The sequence below is a fragment of the Heterocephalus glaber genome, unplaced genomic scaffold, assembly GCF_053883595.1.
Source record: "Heterocephalus glaber isolate CG9 unplaced genomic scaffold, H.glaber_assembly_v1.0 deba00001572, whole genome shotgun sequence".
NCBI lineage: Eukaryota > Metazoa > Chordata > Mammalia > Rodentia > Bathyergidae > Heterocephalus > Heterocephalus glaber.
Window position 1 is genome coordinate 20,584,111 of NW_028258357.1, and position 19,602 is coordinate 20,603,712.

Here is a 19,602-nt window from a genome sequence, read left to right on the forward strand (position 1 = left end):
CAGAGATTTTATTGAGATCCTGGTCCCGCTTAGGCACCTGGAATCTGATCGCTGCCCTGGCTTATGTCATCCTGGCCTTGGGTTTCTTATGCCCATGTGACCTTTCCCTGTCCTTAGGGACGGGACGGGGAGTTTAGGCTTAAGGAGAAAGTTTGCAATTCTTATGTTAATCGAGCTACCTGGGAATTTTGAGTTCTTTGCCTGTGTTTTCCCAGTCGCTTGAGTTTTGCTGCCTTTGCTTTTCCAGTTCCTGAGTCGCTGCCTTTGCCCTCTGGTTGCTGCAGTCTGGCTGCAGCTCAGATCTGCCTTACTAATTCTTACTGACCTTGACAAGGCCTTCATCCTGTCCTTTTCCTGCCTAGCACCCCTGTCCCTACACCTCTCTGACCTCTGTCCACCGCTGGCTGAGCCCCAGGCCCTCGGGCCCCTCCTGTGGCCCGTTGTCCCCTCACCCCGTGGCCTGGTAGTGTGAGTTCTGGTTGGGATGTTTGATGACATAATGAGTGGCTCAGAGCCAGGCACCCCATGGTGCTCACTGAGCCTGGATCTGCTCCCCCCCTCCAGCCTGCGGCTGCTCCGACCACGGCCAGTGCGATGACGGCATCTCGGGCTCCGGTCTCTGCCTCTGCGAGAGTGGATGGACAGGCCACCTCTGCGACACACGCACAGGTCTGTGTGGGGAGCTGGGGTTGAGTGACACCCAGAAACGGAAGCGTGTTTGGGTGCTGGCCCAAGGGCCACAGAGTCTTCACTGTCACCGTCCCAATCTTGATTCTTACCCAGCACTCGGGAGGCCTGAGCTGGTGAGTGGCCTGCCGGGCCTCCATGATGGTTCAGCTCCCCTCCAGCCAGAGGCATCTCTACAAGTCAGGTGCGGTGGCACACACCTGTCATCCTGGTGCTCAGCCTCTGGGAGGCCGAGGCAGGAGGGTCGCAAGTTCAAGCCCAGCCTGGACAACTTAGTGACGTAGCAAGACAATGTCTCAAAATTTTAAAAAGATTTTCAAAAAAGAAAAAAGGCTGGGAATGTAGCTGAATGCAAAGGCCCTGGGTTCAGTCCCCAGTACTGTGCAGGAGAGGAGAGGGCATCCTGATCTCTTCCTAGGGAGTCTGGCAGCCTGCAGTTCTGGGGATCCCAGCAGCATGGTTGACTTCAGCTCCCCCTGCCTCCTCCCCAACACCCCAGCTCTGCCCTCCCCGTCCACCCTTTCCCATCACCATTACACCAGGGTGGGAGGGCAGGGGCAGGGGGCCGGACAGTTCACCCCCCCAAGTTCAACCCTGTTAGATTCAGTTGGAAAGTTTTCCTGGTTGCCCCAAAGGTGAGACATTCGTGCTCCTTCCGCTCATGGTGTTTTTGCAGCCAGGGCAGGAGAGTCTGGGAAAGCTCCGGGGTGAACCCCAGCCTCCTCGCCTGGTGCAGGACGAATGGTGACCTCTTTCTTCGCAGCTGTGTCCCCAGTGTGCACGCCACCCTGTTCTGCTCATGCCACCTGTATGGAGAACAACACGTGTGAGTGTAACCTGAATTACGAAGGGGATGGAATAACGTGCACAGGTGAGTTCCCTTTGCACACCTGTGAAACAGCAGCATGGTTAGGAAGGTCCAGGATGGGTCACAGCGACTGGGCTCCCTCCTGGCTCTTCACCTTCCTGCCTGGACCTCTTGAACAATGCTCACTCTCTCTGTGACTCAGTTTCCTTAGTGGGTGTGCTCACCGCTGGCCAGGCCACCTCACCCAGCATGGCCTTACAATTGCTTTGCAAGGCAGGATTTAAAGTATTTTTCTAACTCTGTAAGTAATATAGTCTTTAGAAAATGCACTGCATTTTTAAAAAGTGAAGCCTACACATACTCTGACCCACCCACAGTGAGAACCACTGTGAACATAGCAATATCCATCGCTTGTACTTAGGATGTAGGCTTGGCCATAAAAGTCCTAAGTGAACAGTGCATAAACAAGTTTATTTCTGCTTGAGTGAGGGCCTTCAGGGCTAGAACGGAGTTTTACCTTGAGAAGCATTTAGGTTCCACATCCCTTCTCTCTCTTTGCTCTGCCATTGTCATTTGAATGGCTTGAGATGGCCACCACCATGAATGCAACCCAGGCAACAGGATGGAGGAGGGAGAGAGGAAAGAGAATCTCCTTCTCTTTTGGCGCATAACCTATCGGTTGCTAAAATCAGGTCTCTATTCCACTGGCTGGCACCAAATCAGCCACCACATCTAGCTGCAAGGGAACCGGAAAAGGGTTGATTTGTTGGGTAACCCACAAGAGAGGCCCACTGAAAAATCCATTTATTATAGAAAAGGAAGAAAAAGTTAGCCACCTCAGCCAGGCATACTTCCTGAGGTTTTTCCATGAAGCACTCACCTGGGGTACAAACTTTCTTTATAAAACCTAGATTTTTGCCATCCCTGCCATTTGCACCCTCCACAGAAGGGATCAGAACTTGACAATGGCAGCAAAGACCAGGCTCACTCTCTCTTCCCACCCAGCCCTAGTGGCCCTCATGTTTATCCTCTGAGTCTCAAGTGGCTACCACGACTCTGCAGAAGTTCAGGCAGAAGAACTCTTACACTTTCTGACTGCTGCTGAGGCCAGAGCTAGTGTAATTAGGGGCTGAAATTTGGGATATTGTGAAGACCGAGTTCCCAAGAGCCAACCCAATGCAGCGAGGTCAAATTAGCCTGATGTAGCATCCCAGCCCTGCCATGCTCTAGCCATTGTCAGGTCTGTGAAGCTCTCTGAGCCTCCATTTGTTCATCTGTGGAACAGGGTTGACAGTGTCTGTCTCACAAGGTGTCCCATATTGCACTAACTCTGCACATGTGCAAACATTAAAAACCCAAGCTCAATCTGAACACCACTACCCAGGTGAGCCTAGAAGTAGGTGACAGGGTGGGCAGAGGTGGACAGAGGCCAACAGGCCTGATCTGTGAGGGTATCAAAGGACACTAGTGTTACAGAGCCTTGCACAGAGGCCACAGCGTGTGGGAGCAAAGGCACAGCCATACAGAAGAAGTCTGTTTACTCCCCAGAGCACTGGGGCAGGGTTGGCCGACCCCTCAGTCCAAAGCTCTGGGAACGCAGATGATGGTACATGGAGCCCCTTCTTCCTTTTTGCAGTTGTGAATTTTTGCAAACAGAACAATGGGGGCTGTGCAAAGGTCGCCCAGTGCTCCCAGAAGGGCACCAAGGTCTCTTGCAACTGCCCAAAGGGCTACCAGGGGGATGGCCACAGCTGCACGGAGATAGACCCTTGCACGGATGGCCTCAACGGGGGGTGTCACGAGCATGCCACCTGCAAGATGACTGGTCCGGTGAGTTCCCCATGAAAATAGGATCGAGCAGCCCTTGTGCTGAGCTCAGCTTCTTACTCCACCTGCGTGGTCTCTGCTTCCTCTTTGGCTTCTGTGCTTTCTTCTCCTCCTCTGTCTGTTTCTTGTTAAATGCAAAATGGTATCTGTTTTTATCACTTTCTCATTGCTGGAACACAACATCCAACATCCACAACTTAGAAGAGAGGTTTAATTTGGCTCATGGTTCAGGGGGTTCATTCCATGGTTGGCTGGCCCCAAAGCAGAAACATCATAGCAGAAGGGTGTGGGTGGAAGAAAGCTCCTCACCTCATGGCAGCCAGGAAGCTGAGACAAGGGAGGAGCAGGGTAGGCAGATGCACCCTCCTAGGTCATGGCCCCATGACCCACGTCTTTCACTCGGGGCCTGCCTCCTAACAGCACATTCAGTATGAACCCATGGATGGATCTTGATGAGTATAGTGATCTAGTCCCCATGATCCAGTCACCTTCCAAAAGCCCCACCTCTGAACACACGGGACTTTGGGGAGACACTAAATCTAAACCATAGATTGGCAAACAAGGGACATTAGCGGGGAAACCGTGAAAACCACAGAAAGTCTACTGTTTAGCCAATAGGAAATAACATTATTTTCTTTTGACAAATGAACTGTGGTTATATAAGATGGTAAACTGGGGAGATGTTTACAGAGGGCAGCCTGTATCTTCACAGCTTTTCTATAAATCTAAAATTATTCAAAATTAAAGCTTTTGTTTGTTTTGTTTTGTTGTTGTTTTTAAGGCAAGGTCTCTCTATGTAGTCCACGCTGGACTCCTCAAACTCATGGCGATGCTCCTGCCTGAGCTTCCCAAGTCTAGGGTTACAGGCGTGCATCCCCACACCCAGCCTAAAATTTAAAGTTTATTAAAGCAAAAAGTTGAGAAATGGCATAAAAGTGGCACTCGCTCATCCCGTTTAGAGTGGGACTCGTGCCCCATTTCTGCAGCAGGCAGGCAGGTCCTGGGGGTGACGCCCAGTCCTGGTTATGAGCGTGGGTCTTCACCAGGCCGCCTTTGAGACTTGGCTCTGGAGGCTGTATGCCCTGAGCCTGGCTACTTAACATCTCTGGCCCTGTTTTCTCATTTGTAAAGTGGGCCTAATAATCATTCAGATGTCTTCGGGTTATTGTGGCAGTTACACAAGTTGATTCACTGACTGACTCAGGGGTCACTTACCGTGTGCTGTGGCACCTGCCAGGGATGCAGTGGGCAAGGTCCCCCGCACACAGATAGGGGGAGGAGCCAGTGCTTGGCACAGAAACCAGTGCCCAGGGGATTTCCAGGGAGCCAGGGGGCCACTGTGCCGACGGGGCCGGGACAGCCGCTCTGTGCAGCGTGCTGGGGAGCTGCGGAGGAAGTGGCGTCAGTGCTGAGGTGGCCCGGGTGACCCTGTGCCATCGCGGCCCTCACGGTCCCCGCTGGGTCCTCCGCACACCTCCTCGCTGGGGGCGTCGCCAGGGCACGAGCGGGCTCCATCTCCCCACAGGGCAGGCACAAGTGTGAGTGTAAGAGCCACTACTCCGGGGACGGGCTGGCCTGTGAGCCCGAGCAGCTGCCCCTGGACCGCTGCCTTCAGAACAACGGGGACTGCGCTCCGGATGCCGACTGTGTGGACCTCCACTTCCAGGGTCAGTGTGGCCGGGGCTCCCGGCCCTTCTTCAGGCTAGGGGAAGGGAAGGGGCCCGGGTCTTGCCAGGCCCTGAGCCGGGCAGGCAGGAGGGCAGGGCGGTGGTCTGTGAGGGCCGCAGGGCGCCTGCTTCTCCCAGGGAGCTGGGTAACCACGGCAACCGTGGGCTGCAAGGATCCAAGAGGCTCAGCTCCGGGCCTCAGTAACAGAGAAGCGCTCGCCGCGCGCGCACAGCGTCCTAACCAGTTGTTGGGTAGCAGCTCATTGTACTCCCAAGGGTGATTTAAAAGCTTACGCCCAACGCCGAGGTGTAGTAAAACCGGGAAAACCCGAGAGAGGAAAGAGCCCCGTGGAAGTACAGAGCCCCGGATGCCCTGGGGCTTCTAAATCCTGATGGGGAAAACCGCAGAGGACCCCACAGGGCGCTGACCGGGTGCGAGGCGGACGCCCCTGTCCTGAGGACCATTCAGGCCAACGCGCCACGCCCATCAGTGCTTCCTGGAGTCTGAGTGCGCTTGGCTTGGTTTTACAGCTCGGGTCATTTTCTCGCGTGGTTATCACATATCTCCATGGCAACTGCTGACTTCCTGCCCCTCAGATGTCAAACCTTGAGACACCTCAAGTCCCTTCTGAGAGAGAGGGGAAGGATAAGCGAGAAAATACTAGGATCCACAGACAGGTCTGCTCTTCCAACGAGTCCCAGTGGAGTTAAGGAAGCTTCTCTGTGTGTGGTAGCGGGGACTGAACCCAGAGCCTTGGCACTGAGCTACATCCTCAGCCCCTTTTTATTTTTATTTTAAAACAGAACATTGCTACATTGCTAAGTTGCCCAGGCTGGGCTTGAATTTGCAGTCCTCCTGCCTCAGCCTCCCAGAGTGCTGGGGTTACTTAGGGAGCTCATCTGAGAATTGAATCAAAAGGAGCATATTCAACCCAGCATTCTTAATGTCACAAAAAAATCCAAAGTAATGTACATATCTGACGGTAAAGGGTGATCAAATGCACAGCTAACACACAACCACTCAAACGCACTGTTAAGAACCATGTGGTGGGGCTAGGGATTTAGCTCAGTGGTTCTGCCACCTGCTTCACTAAGCGCAAGGACCTGAGTTCAATCCCCGGTACCAAAAAAAAGAACTGTGTGGTTGTGCCAGGTATGGGGGTGCACACCTGTAATCCTAGCTACTCAGGAGGCTGAGGCAGGAGGATTGGAACTTAGTGACCCTGTCTTAAAAAATAAAAAGGGCTGAAGATACAGCTCAGCAGGCGGAGCATGCTTGCCTAGCATGTGTGAGGCCCTGCATTCAGTCCCCAGCACCTCGTCCCCCCCAGAAAATATGTGTGGTCCCAGCAGAGAGGAACCTTTCCGTACATCAGGCCAACACAATCACCCAGGATGAAGGCTGCGGTTAGACCTCCGAGGTGTAGAAAGTACCCTGTCGTGGTATCTTACAATGAATGGGCGATATAAAAAGGGACTTGGTTCTTGTACTATTGCTGGTCTCTGTTTTCAGTTGTTTGGCTAGACAAGATATCAGCTATGAACAAATAATAAAAACCATTAGGATCTTAAGAGGCACATAGATATTTTTCTTTTTTTTTTTCTTCTTTTTTGGTACCAGGGATTGAACTCCAGACCTTGCACTTGCGAGTCAGGTGCCAGAACCACTGAGCTAAATCCTCGGCCCACACAGATATTTTTCTTGAAAGCTTTTTTTAAAAAGCATTCAGAGGGCCAGGGATTTAGCTCAGCGATGCTACACTTTGACTGGCAACCCCAAGGTCCTGAGTTTGATTCCTGATACCCGGAAAAAAAAAAGGCATTCAGAGATCAAAATATATAGAGTCCCTGACGGAAATAAACCTGAATATATGTTTTCATGGCTGTAAATGTTAAAAAATTATTCAGTTATAAATATGGGAGGAGAAATCATATTACCAGAGAAAATGTATAATATTGGCAAATAATCATGATTCAATGGTAAATTATTTAAATTTCTGAAAACTGCATATGCAGTCGAGCACTACATTTATAATATATGTGATATATAAATGAATAGAAAAAAGACTGGGGCTGGAGATTTAGCTCAGTGGTTCCACCGCCTGCCTCGCAAGCGCAAGGCCCCCCATTCAATCCCTGGTACCAAAAGAAAAGAATGTGGAATTAGTTAAAATTAAGTTACAAAAGAAAACAGTAAAAAATGTGGTGCACCAAAATATTAGCAAGGGAGCAATGGCCATTTCTGGAGGGTAAGGTTGTAGGTGAATTTTTATATGTTTCTGTAGAGCCCCAATTTCTAAGATAAAAATATGCTTTTTAATTTTATTTTTAACTGGCACGTAATAATTGTACATATTTACAGGGTTCAGTGTGATGTTTTGACACATGTATACATTGTACAATAATTAAATCAAGGGATTTAGCAGGTCCGTGACCTCCTACATTTATCATTTCTTCGTGGTTAGAACATTCAAAGTCCTTTCTTCTAGCTATTTTGAAATATTCAATACAATATTGTGCTTTTTGTTGTTGTTTTGTTTTGTTTTTTTGAGACAGGGTCTTGCTTTGTAGTCCAGGCTGGCCTGGAACTCACAGAGATCCTCCTGCCTCAGCCTCCTGAGTGCCGGGATTACAGGTGTGGGGCCTGACGCCTGGCGTCAATTCAGCATTGTCACATACTGAGTCTGAGCAAGAGGACACCAAACTTATTCCCCTCTCTAACCATGCCTTTGAACCTGCTGACCAATCCCTGCCCGCCCCTTGCTGTGCAGTCTCTGGTGACCACTGCGCTCCTCTCTGCATCCAAGAGGTGGCCGTCATCTTTGGTGTCCATGTATGCGTGCGATCACGTGGCATTTGTCTTGGTGCCTGGCTTACCTCACTTAACGCAACGTCCTCCAGATTTATCCATGCTGCTGTGAATAGCAAGGCTCCACTGCCCTTTACGGCTGCATACGTTCCCTGTGGCTGCACTGCTTTGCTCTGCCCCCCTCTCTGATGACGTGCGGGTGACCCAATCCCGGAGGCTGTGAAGCGTGCTGCAGTAGACAGCGTGGTGTGCAGCTGTCCCTGATTTCGCCTCCTTTGAATGGATGCCCGGTAGTGTGCGGCAGGATGATGTGGTGGTTCTGTTTTTTAGGAACCTGCATACCCTTTCCAGTAGGGGCTGTACTAAAAGTTCAATCCCCACCTTACTGCACCTGAGTGCTCCTCCTCCACATCCTCACCAGCATTTGTTATTTTTTGCCTTTTGGTGCTAGCTGTTCTAATTGTGGTGCTGTCTCATTGGACATACGTTATTTTCATGGCTAGAGAAGAAATAAATACTTTGAGCAATGTCCTCAACATAGCCGGGAGGGGGAGTGGCTTCCGAAGGCACGCGGGGTAGAGTGTGCTACTGGGAAGCGGTGCAGAGGGCTTTGGTGGAGCCAGGTCCACCCGGCCGACCGGGCCCATGGGCCACCTCCTCTGCCCTCCTCCAGACACCACCGCCGGGGTGTTCCACAGCCGCTCCCCACTGGGCCAGTACAAGCTGAACTTTGACCAAGCCAGCCTGGCCTGTGCCAAGGAAGCTGCAGTGATGGCCACCTACACCCAGCTCTCCTATGCCCAGAAGGTGGGTCCTGGGGCGTGGGCGCCAGGCAGACCGCATCTACGGGGGCGGAGGTGCCACCTCTTTGGGTGGGGCAACTTGGGCTGTTGCCTTGTTGGAGGCAAATACAGGAAGCTCCTGTTATAGCCAATGTCAGGCATCTACTGTGTATCAAGCACTGTTTGTGAGTGCTTTGTTGACATGATTATCCATCCTTACGACCTCCTTGGAGATGTTTTACAAATACAAAAGGTTGAGTAAAAGGTCTAATGTCTCCCAGCCTAGAGGTGGTAGATCGTATTAGCTTTCTTGTTGCTGGGGCAAAATACCCAACACCTGCAACTTAAAGGAGGAGAGGTTTGTTTTGCTTCACAATTTCAGTGGGTTCAGTCCATGGTCTGCTGGCTCCAAGGCAGAAACAGCATGATGGAGGAGAGCTGATCAGCTCATGGCAGCCAGGAAGCAGAGAGAGAAGGGTGTTCCTGGAGACAAGTCACATCCCAAGTGACCCGCTCCTTCCAACCAAGCCCCACCTTGGAACACGGACTTTTGAGGGCATTTTCCATCAAGCCATAACAATCCAGTGTTCACGTGTACCCTGCCAGACCCCAGAAGTCTGTTCTTGACCATAGCACCCAACTGTTAGAGTAGGAGCAGAGACCGGAAGTGCAGTCCTCACTGCTTGAACCAGAGAGCTGAGGTCAAGGTTCTCTGGAACAGCAGGAGCTCTGTGGCTGCAGGGCTATGAGGGGGATGCTTGGGAACTGTCCCAGGCCCCAGCCGGGAGGACCTGGGGCTCTGTGGCTGGGCAACACCCTTCCTTAGCCTCTGAACCCTGAAGCCTGTCAGCACCTTGGAGTCACCGGCTGGAATCGGAAGTGATGCCTACAGTGTATGGCTTTAGAGCCCTTCCTCTAACCTCCATCACCACCAAAGCACTCTACAGACCTGAGGCCTCTTTATCAAGGAACAAAACCCTCAGAGACCATGACCCAGCCTCTTGAGTCGCCCTCTGAGTCGCTGCTCTCCAGCCTGCGGTGGCTGATTACGAAGGAAAAGACGATGATGACTTAGACTTCTGTCGTCAGAGTTGTGCTAACTCCTGATCAGATGAATTTGCCCAGGGGGAAACGGCTGATTGCAAATCCTTTCTTTTTTATGAGCGTGTGTTTGTGATACCTAATAATTACACTCGTCTGGGCAATCAGTAATACACACATTGTACCTTGGTCACTTGCAAATCCTTTCTCAAGAGCAAAGGGAAGAAAAATAGGCATGAAGGCCTGGATGCCTACAGAAAGGGAGGCCACCACTCTTGTGCATCCAATGGCTTGATCAATGAAAATTTAGTGACCAGGAGGTCCCAGGAGGGAATGAGAAACAAACCAAGGGCTTCCCGATAGGTGAGGGCAGCAGCTGACCCACGGTGATGTTCGTGTCCCTGCAGGCCGGCTATCACCTCTGCTCGGCCGGCTGGCTGGACAGTGGGCACGTGGCCTACCCTACAGCCTATGCCTCCCAGAAGTGTGGCGGGGGCACCGTGGGGATCGTGAACTACGGCGTCAGATCCAACAAGAGCGAGATGTGGGATGTCTTCTGCTACCGCATGAAAGGTAACTGCCCCAGCTGAGCTGGCCAGGCTCCCAGGGTGAGCAGGGCTGCTGGGCCCCTGCCTCATTGGGGGTGGACCCTGTGTGCCTCTGCCTTCCAGATGTGAACTGCACCTGCAGGCCGGGCTACGTGGGAAACGGCGTCTCGTGCAATGGGAATCTGCTGCAGGTCTTGATGTCCAACCCCTTGCTGAAGAACTTCCTGAAGGTAGGTGCTCTGCACAAGGAGGGTTGCCTGGTAGCAGCTGTCAGAAGCATGAGAGCTTGAATGAAGCCAAGGGCTTATGGTCGTGGTTAAGCGCTTAGGCGTTGGACCATGTCTTAGGCACCTTCTTGTCACTGAGGTACAGTACCCAACACTCACGGTTTAAAGGAGGAGGGGTTTATTTTGGCTCAGGTTTCAGTCCACGGTTGGCTGGCTCCCAAGGAGAAACAGCACGGCAAAGGGCCTGGTGGAGGAAGGCTGCTCACAGCACTGAAGACAGGAAGCAGAGCGTGCAGGGAGGAGCCAGGAGGGGGAGGGACCCTCCCAGGCCAGGCCCATCTCTTCTGGCCAGACCCCACCTCCTCATAGCAAGTCAGCTCTGAGCCCCCAAAGTCCAGCCACCTTCCAAAGACCCCACATGTGAGCACATGAAGCTCTTGGGGAACGTCGAGCTTCCAGCCATAACAGACGCCTTGTCCAAATTTGAGGCTTGGGTTTGCCACCCATGTGCTGCATAACTTTCAGCAGATTAATTTCCTCTCTGAACCCCAGTTTCTCGTCTGTGAAATGGAGTTGATGGTCACCCCAGCCTCAGAGCATCCCTGTGATCACTGAGTGAGTTGGTAGTTGTGACGCATGTAGACCTGAGCTCAGCACACAGAAAAGTCAGTATTGAGGTCGGCTGCTGTTGTTACCTCTGCGGTACAGCAGTGTAAGCGTCTGATCTGCAGGTGTGCGGCTCTCCTTTGTCCCCAGACAGGGGCAGCATGGTTGGCTAAGCCTACCTGGTGGTGACCCAGGGAGCCAGTTCACGGAATCAATTTGCATTTGTGCTGCTCTAAAGTCGCATCAGGGTTCTGCAAGTCTTTCATGAGAAAGAGTTTGTATTGGCTGATCAGAGAATGAAACTCATAAGAAGAATGACTAAAATTTTGAGTGCTGACCTTGCACCGACCACTGTACCAAACCTTGTACAAGGACAGATGGAAAAGGCTCTCCCCTCGCCTTGACTACCACAGATCCCCAGCATCTCAGAGAGAAGCTGGCACATGAGAGGTGCTCAGTAAATACTTGTTAGAAGGAAAAGGTCCTCACACACAACCTTATGAGGTTACTTCTCCTGTTTCCATTTTGTATGTGAAGAACCTTGGGACACGGCCTGACACCCTAGAACTGGGTTCAAATTCACACTGCTGGTGCCCGCCTCCCATCATCCTTTGCGGTGAGGAACATGGCAGCCAGTGCCCGAGCCTCTGCTCTCAGGAGCACTGATGGTGGCCTGGGGAGGACAAGTGTCTAGCAAGATCAAGGTAGAAATGAGACCCAGGACCTGGAGTGGAAAACCTTTGTGCACAGACTAATAGTGTCCATTTAGCTCATCTGAAAATTGAGGTTGCCATAAATGTGCTGAAGATAATAAACACTGCATCCAGCATTTCCACTGCTTGGCTTAGGACAGCATTTCAGAGCAAAGACAAAACCCTTCAGCAAATGACTTACCTTCTCCGGGCTTCAAGAGTCCTGTCTGCAGGGACAAAGTTCAGCGAGGTAGAGCAGTTTCTTAAAATCTGTTCAGTGAAGGGCCAGGGATTTAGCTCAGTGGTTCTGCCACCTGCCTCAAAAGTGCAAGGTCCTGAGTTCAATCCCTGGTACCAAAAAAAAAAATCTGTTCAGTGAATATTTACTGAGCACCTACTCAGTGTGTGAGGTCTATCAGCAAACAAACAGACCCGGAATAAAGAGAACAAATAAATAGTATTCAGTGCTAAAAGGCAATGCATATTATGGAAAAAGAAAGTATTGAGCAGTGGGTCAAGCACCCCAGGGTCCCATTCTGCTTTGGGAAGGTGGAAGCCATCGCAGCATAAACCCAGGAGAGGGGCAGGGGCAGGACCAGGAGGCCTCACATTTCAGAGGTGTGTTGGGGCCGCCATGCTAGCAGTGGTTTATAAGGTGGCCGTGGTGTAGGATCATGGGGTCAGCTGCAGAAAGGAAGGTCTCCTAAAACTCCCATGGGGCAGTGGGAGGGGCCCGACTCAGGGCTGACATCAGACTGTCCCCAGATGCGTGATGCCCTGTGACCCCTCCACCCAGCCTAGCAGGGCCGGGCTCCATCCGACCTCGTCCTCTCCTGCCCGCAGGAGGTGCTGGCCTACTCCAACAGCTCAGCCCGAGGCCGGGTGTTCCTGAAGCACCTGACGGACCTGTCCATCCACAGCACCCTCTTTGTGCCCCCCAACAATGGGCTGTGGGAAAACGAGGTGCGTCGGGCTCCCTGGTGCCCACACTCTAGGCTAATGGGAGGTACCGGTCACCGCGTCAAGGCTGGCTCGCCGTTACTGACACTTGGCATCCACTGTGAGCTGTCGCGCTCACCCGGCAGCAGGTCAGGGGCCACTGCCCTCACGTGCTCTGGCCTGAGATTAGCCCTCCAAGGCCCACTGGGGTCCCTGGCTGTGTCCCCGGCACTCCAGACACACTCTCAGGACAATGGCAGGAATGGGGGGAGCCCAGTCCGCTGGTGTTCTCCAAACTCTGGTCATGTTTGCTGACGTGAGACCAGAAGTAGGTCACACAGCTGAGCCTTTGTCAGAGCAGGAAGCACAGTGAGGCAAGAATGCAGGGAGAGGTGGAAAACCCGGCTGGGGACAGTCAACTCCACGCCAAGCTCCCGTGACACGGTACACGGGGGAACTGGCAGGCATTTCCGTGCCTTCCCTCACTGAGGGACAAAACACCCAACACCCCAGAAGTAAAGGGGGACAGGTTTGAACTGGATCTCAGTCTATGGAGATTCAGAGCGCAGTGCGCTGGCTCCAAGCAGGGCTGCCTGGCAGAGGGGAGCTGGCAGCCAGCCCTGCGGCGGAAGCAGAGTTAGGGGAGGCCGGAAGGGAGAGGAGACCTCCGAGTTGTGCCCACCATTGCCGGCCTTTTCAGCCGGCTCCACCTCCTACCAGCAAGTCAGCTGTGAGCCCCAAATCCAAAGGTCCCACCTGTGATCACGTGGCGCTTTAGGGGAACATGGAGACAGAAACCGCAGCAGCAGAATCTGCTTGAACCCCCACACCTAGGGGGTGGCTGGCCTGCAGGCTGTGTCAGCCCAGCGGCCTCTACCCTGCCCCACTCTGCCCCACCCCTCCCGGGACACCCCTGGGAAACTGTCTGGACAGAAGGGGTGGCTTTCCGGCCCACTCCCTACCTGTGGGAGCCGCTAGCGAAGCCCTGACAACCCCGCACCTGAGGAAAACTAGGTACTTCGTGCTACTGCTCAGACTGGACAGATTTCCTGTTTCTCCTTTCCTCTCAGACCCTGTCGGGGCGGGACATCGAGCACCACCTGGCCAGTGTCAGCGCCATCTTTTACGATGACTTTGTCAATGGTACCACCCTGCGGACTAGGCTGGGAAGCCAGCTGCTTGTCACCGCCAGCCGTGACCAGCCCGACCTGGTATGAAAAGACTTCGAGGCTCATTGGGAGAACTGGATATTATCCGCATGCAAAGTTCCCGGCACGCAGTAGACGCTCAGCCATTATAAGGGTGAAAGTAACTTGAAGTCATTGGGCAGGGGACATGTTCCCTGCTACCGTGTGGACAGGCAGCCCCTGCCCCCTGGAAATGGGCCACCTTAGGAGATGGTATCTGTGATCACACCTGTCCATCCCAGGCACTCGCTCACAAGTCCGTGAATGGACCCCAGTGCTGCCCCTCGCTGTAAGCACGTAGGCAGTCACCCAGCTGGTCCCCATGTCCTCTGACACAGGGGGCGATGCTAGCAGTGTTGATGACCTTGACAATGGTGGGAGGTGGCTATTTTGATAAAGGCGATGTAGGGCAGGCAAACCTTCCTTTCTTCCGCCCTCTTGGGGTCTGTGCCTAGGCCTGAGAAGTAAACTGGGATAAGATAAACACACACAACTTATCTCATATTTTATGTGCGCAAGGGAGTTTTCATAAGGAAAATGGAAACCCAAAGAAGAAGTTAAGACCAAGAGCTTGTATGTTTTTTAAATAAACAAAAATTAATTGATGGGGCCGGGGATGTAGCTCAGTGGCACTGTGCCTGCCTTGCAAGCGCAAGGTCCTGAGTTCGATCCCCGGTACCGCAAAAAAAAAATTAATTTATGGAGAAGTAAGAAGACAGAGAGGCTTGGGGCTAAGAGCAATGGACTGCGGTACAGTGGTCAAGACACACCGACGACCAGGGAGACACTGAGGGCAGGCAAGGGCCATGCAATAGGCCTGTGCAGATCCAGTGGGGCATCACCTCCGTCTGGTGGCAGGAATGTTCTCTCCCTGACACCAGGCAGCACCTGTCTCATGGGAAACTGTGAGCTGCTTCCAGGTAGGAAGAGGAGGTCAGAAATCCCTCCCTGATCCGCCGCTTCGCAGTGCCTTCAACTGAAGACATCGACAGGCCCCATGGCGCATTTGAGGTGGCGCGTTCTGAACCCCTTCAGTGATGACGGTGGCGGTGTGGATTTTGAGGAGGAGGATGGTGGTGACGACGCAGATGATGACGTTGATGAGGATGGTGGTGGTGGTGCTAATGCTCACCATGACCATCCGTGATAGCCAGTCACAGGCAGGGACAGAGAGCCAGTGATCCGCACTTGTGACTTGCAGAGCAGGATACCTGGAAGGCCGTCCACAGAAGGGCAGCCCACACAGGGAGAGAAGGCCAGCTGGCCGCAGGGCTGCCAATACCCCTCTTTCCCTAGAAGGAGATCTGGTTCGTGGATGGAAGAGCCATTCTGGAGTGGGACATCTTTGCCTCCAACGGAGTCATCCACATCATTTCCAGGCCTTTAAAGGCGCCCCCTGCCCCAGTGGTGAGTAGCATCCCAGGCTCCTGGACACAACCAGCTGCTGGAAGGGCTGCTCCTCCCCTCCCCTGTGCAGATGTGGAGATGGTCTGTGCCTACTCCCCTTTCAGCGCCCTGGCTGTGGGAACACCCAGCCCGGCCCATCCCAGCTCCCACACAGCTCCCACCACCACTCAGATTTGTGAGTGGAAGGGGAAGGACTGGGCGTGGAGGAGCCAGTGGAAGGGAGCAGGTGCCGCTGAGCTCAGGTTCCGCACTAGGCAGCACCTCTGAGCTCAGGTTTCTCATCTGCAAAGTCACAGGGGCACAGTGCCTCCTCCTGGGTTGGGGGAAGACTGCGAGTTAAGAAATGTAAAATACCTAGAGCAGCCCAGGAACATAGTATGGGGTACCCTCAACTTGGCTGTAACCATGGCTAGTATTGTAACTTTCCCCAGAGCTCTGAGGAAAGGGCAAGCTGCTGCCTGCTGGAAAGTTCCATGGTACAGTAACCAGGCACCTAGGCCCAAAGCCCAGCGGTTCAAAACCCACTTCTGCCACTTCTGCCAGCTCGAAGCCCTCTGTGCCCTAGTGTGTCCACAGAAAAACGGGCGGTGTAATAAATGTCCCCATCCCTTTGAGTTACTACACACTTAAATAGATTATTTCATGGAATGGGCTTAAAGCAGAGCCTGGCAATAACGAAGGCGAACTTATTTTTGCAATACTGGGGATCAAACGCAGGACCTTGTACATGGTAGCCAAGCACTGTACTATTCAGCTACACCCCCAGCCCTAAACACAGGTGGAATTTTTCTTGTTTTTATCCTCATTACTCCATGACGCTTGGGGCCAGCAGAAGTAGGGTGGCCTCTAGCAAGTGTACCTTTCTAGGGGACATCACTGGTTTTAAAAACTGACCACTCTCCTTTCTTCGTGTAGACTTCGACTCATGCTGGCTTGGGGACAGGGATATTCTTTGCCATCATCCTGGTCACTGGATCGATCGCTTTGGCTGTCTATTCTTATTTCCGGCTAAATCGGAGAGCCATTGGCTTCCGGCGTTTTGAGGTAAGAGAGGAAACTGGGAGGGTGATGATGGGGCTCTCGGTCTGTTTCCGTTGCTATAACACAATGCCTGGGAGTGAGGACGGTACAGAGGACAGAGGTTTATTTGGGCTCATGGTTGTGGAGTCCAGGAGGTTCAAGAGCATGGTCAGCTTCCAGTGAGGACCTCGAGCCACTTAAATTCTGCTGTGTCCGGAAGCCTCGCTGTCCAACACCCTGCTGCCATGGTAACTTAGTCCTGCAAGAGAACTGACTGCTGCAAGAAAGGCATTAACCCTCTCCCCAACCCCATCGCCTCATGAAGGCCTGGCCTCCCACCTGTGGCAGCCACGTTTCAGCAGGGGTTATGGGGAGACAGACCCCGGCAGGGTCCCCCGGATACCATGCTCCTGGGTCCGGGCTCTTCAGCTCAGCGGCTGCTCCAGAGAGCTCAGCCAGGGGTTGGCAGCTGGCACAGCCACACTTCCTGCCCGCTGGGTGGGGTTCCTGCCCCAGGAGGATCCAGGGTGGCTGTCTCCTGGCTGAGACAGGCCATTTGGCAGCCGCATTCACCAGGGAGGATTCCCCAGACCAGCACCTGCTGTGACCCCAGCGTGGCCTTCGACACAGGCCCTGAGGCTGCAGAGCAGGGTCAGAGTCAGGCCCAGCACAGCCCAAGGCCTCGCCCCACAGCCTGAGAAGCTCATTTAGCTCCATGTAAACAGCAGAGTCATTCTCAGGTGGGCAGCAAACTCCTGAGCCAGGCGGAGGCCCTGTGTGCCAGTCAGCTTCCAGCGCTGCGATAAGACACACAACACAGTCACCTTAGAGGAGGAAACGCTCCTCTGGGCTCACAGCTTCAGAAGCTTCAGCCCCTGTTCTCCTGACTCATCGCCTTTGGGCCTTTGGGCCTGGAGCGAGGGAGAATGTCAAGGGGGGAGCTGGTGGTCGAGGAAGCAGAGAGACAGGAGGAGGGGCCTGGGGTCCCAGTGACCTCACTGCCTCCCCGCTGGGCCTCAGCTCTTAAAGCAGCAGCGAGGGCTGGGGCCACGCCTTTAACAAGGGCTCTGGGGACTTTTACCCAGAGCTGGGCATTCTCCTTGCATGCTGCGTACCCCGCCTGCTCCTGTCCCCTACATATTCCTGGGAAGGCTGTGCTGAGCCTCCAGCGGCAGCTCCCTGCCTCTGACAACTCACTTGCTTATTTTTCTGCTCAGGGAAACTCTCAGAGACATTCTCCATTCCCTGTTGCCATGACTACCATAGGCATAGGTGAGGTGACTTATAAAGAGCAGAGGTCTGAGCAGCTCACTGTTGGGGAGGCTGGGAGGCCCAACCTTGGGCAGCCGTGCCTGGTGAGGGTCTTTTTACTGCCGGAGACTGCAGAGGCCCAGGGTCCATGCAAGAGAGAATTCCGGTACAGCCACAGACCCATCCGGCTAGGGCCCCACCTCGTGGCCTCCTTTAACCATGGTCACCTTCCGAATACTGAATTCAGTTTGTTTCTGCCTTCTTACACCTCACAGTAAGGTTAGATTTCAGCATGAGCTCGATGAGGAGATCCAGCCCGTAGCAAGGCCATTCTACCCAGTTCGTGGGCGCTGTGCGACTCCTGTGCTATTAAGTTCAAGGTCAGGCTGCTCACTCTGGGGTCTGAGGGGTCACAGTGCCACATGACTCCCCTGGGTGAGGGCCTGGCAGGGCGCAGGAGCACCTCTGGTGGAACAGAAGGGTGGCCACACCTGGGCAGACAGGAGATTCACTGAGGTGGACACAAAAGACTGGTGCATTTGACTGGACATCAAAGTTATCTCAACAAAGCGCTGTTAGAGAGAAAGCGCTCCGGAGGCGGAATGGCCCGCTGTCCCTGCCACCCTGGCTCTCAGCCCTTGCTTGTCTCTGAACAGTCAGACGAGAATGTGGACGTTGCTGCCCTCAGCAAGCAGCCTCCGGAGAACATCTCGAACCCTGCGTACGAGAGCTGGAGCTCAGCGCCACCCCCGCCCCCCTGCGAGCCCCTCTCCGTGAGTCCCCACTGCGCCCTGTGTGTGTCCTGTGCTCCGGGCTCTTTCCCAGGAGGTGGGGAAGCGGGAGGTGGCCGGGTCCTAATCTCGTGACCAGGCGGAGTGCAGCAATGAGCTGAACTGGCCGCAAACACTGGTGAGGTAGCAGATGCAACACAAGACAGAGGCCCTTTAAAAACTGATTTTGCCTTTAGCTCTCCCTTCGATGTGTATTTACCTTGATTTTTCTGTTGTCAGAACTGCATCTCGCTTTGGGCACTAGTTTTCTTAAATGAGCCCCTTATCTGGGTCTTCCAAGAAAGGACCATTGATTTCTAGAGTTAGTGACACCCGGGGAACCCATGGCAGGGACCCCACTCACGTAGCTGTGGCTTCTTACCAGTTCTGCACTGAGCAGCTAGGGAAAGACTCCGTTTCTCCCCTTGTGTAACAATAGGAAAGCAATGGCCAGTGAGCCTCATGCCTTTGTTTACCCAGCAGGCTGAGCACCCTCAAGCCCAAAGAAATAATGTGCCTGGCTCACGTGGGTCTACAGTGCCTGTGGGATTGACCAAAGCCAGAGAGCAGCTGACATTGTTTAGTGCACACAGCGACGCTATCCCCCCAAGACTGTGCTGTGGTTAATTGAATTTTTGTAAGTTGGCACTGAAGCATTACAAAAATGTTTTCTTGCATGGGTTTTAAGCTTGTACTGTGCAACAGATGTTATTATTTTTGTGACGTAAACCAAATGTCAGTCTCTCGTGGCTCTTAGTGCCTGTGGTACCAGGTTTAATATCTTTATCATAGGTTGGAAAATAACTAGGTTGCAAATCTTACTTTGTTTTTTAACCTAACCCATGTAAAAGTGGTCCAGATTTCAAGGGTGGGTTCAACTAAATTGCATTTATTAACTAGGAGTTTGTTTTGGTAAGCATCATTATGTTGAAATCAGTGTCATTTAAAAAGCAGAGGAGCTGGGCAAGGTGGTGCACACCTGTAGTCCCAGCACGTGGGAGGCTGAAGCAGGAGAATCACCATGAGTTTGGGCCAGCCTGGGCTACAGAGTGAGTTCAAGGCCAGCCTGGACTACAGAGTAAGACCCAGTCTCCAAAAGCTAAGTAATAAAAGCAGAGGAGACCCAACCATAGCTCCTGTCCAATGCGCTCCATCCCTTCCCAGCTGTCTTCCTTCCCCAGGCCCTGTCTGCTCTGCGCATGACTGACTCATCTGAGACAGGTGAGCATCCTAGAACCAGGATGCAGCTGAGCCTTCTGCTCAGAACAGGTGGCACAAATGTCCCAGTGACAGGATCCTGGGTGCAGGACACCAGCCCCGAGGGATGCTAGATG

The 19,602-nt window shown here is 53.1% G+C and overlaps 1 protein-coding gene across 8 annotated transcripts in view; it reads left to right on the forward strand.

Annotated features, from left to right (window-relative positions):
- Stab2 (stabilin 2) overlaps positions 1 to 19,602 on the forward strand; it is a 152,451-nt gene that overhangs the window by 130,016 nt on the left and 2,833 nt on the right. Inside the window, exons 57-70 of one of the 8 annotated variants that reach the window (XR_002394978.2) lie at positions 565 to 669; positions 1,451 to 1,558; positions 3,132 to 3,325; positions 4,848 to 4,989; positions 8,472 to 8,605; positions 10,029 to 10,194; positions 10,293 to 10,399; positions 12,538 to 12,657; positions 13,704 to 13,844; positions 15,117 to 15,227; positions 16,143 to 16,271; positions 18,155 to 18,271; positions 18,752 to 18,905; positions 19,433 to 19,489. Coding sequence is in view for 5 of the 8 variants with exons in the window: in XM_013072262.3 (XP_012927716.2) it covers positions 565 to 669; positions 1,451 to 1,558; positions 3,132 to 3,325; positions 4,848 to 4,989; positions 8,472 to 8,605; positions 10,029 to 10,194; positions 10,293 to 10,399; positions 12,538 to 12,657; positions 13,704 to 13,844; positions 15,117 to 15,227; positions 16,143 to 16,271; positions 18,155 to 18,271; positions 18,752 to 18,895 (1,718 nt within the window). In the remaining 3 variants the exon portion in view is untranslated. Of the gene's footprint in view, positions 1 to 564; positions 670 to 1,450; positions 1,559 to 3,131; positions 3,326 to 4,847; positions 4,990 to 7,545; positions 7,625 to 8,471; positions 8,606 to 10,028; positions 10,195 to 10,292; positions 10,400 to 12,537; positions 12,658 to 13,703; positions 13,845 to 15,116; positions 15,228 to 16,142; positions 16,272 to 18,154; positions 18,272 to 18,751; positions 18,906 to 19,432; positions 19,490 to 19,602 lie in introns of those variants that run through there. The other 7 variants (XR_002394977.2, XM_013072262.3, XM_021258400.2 and 4 more) reach the window with 7 other exon arrangements.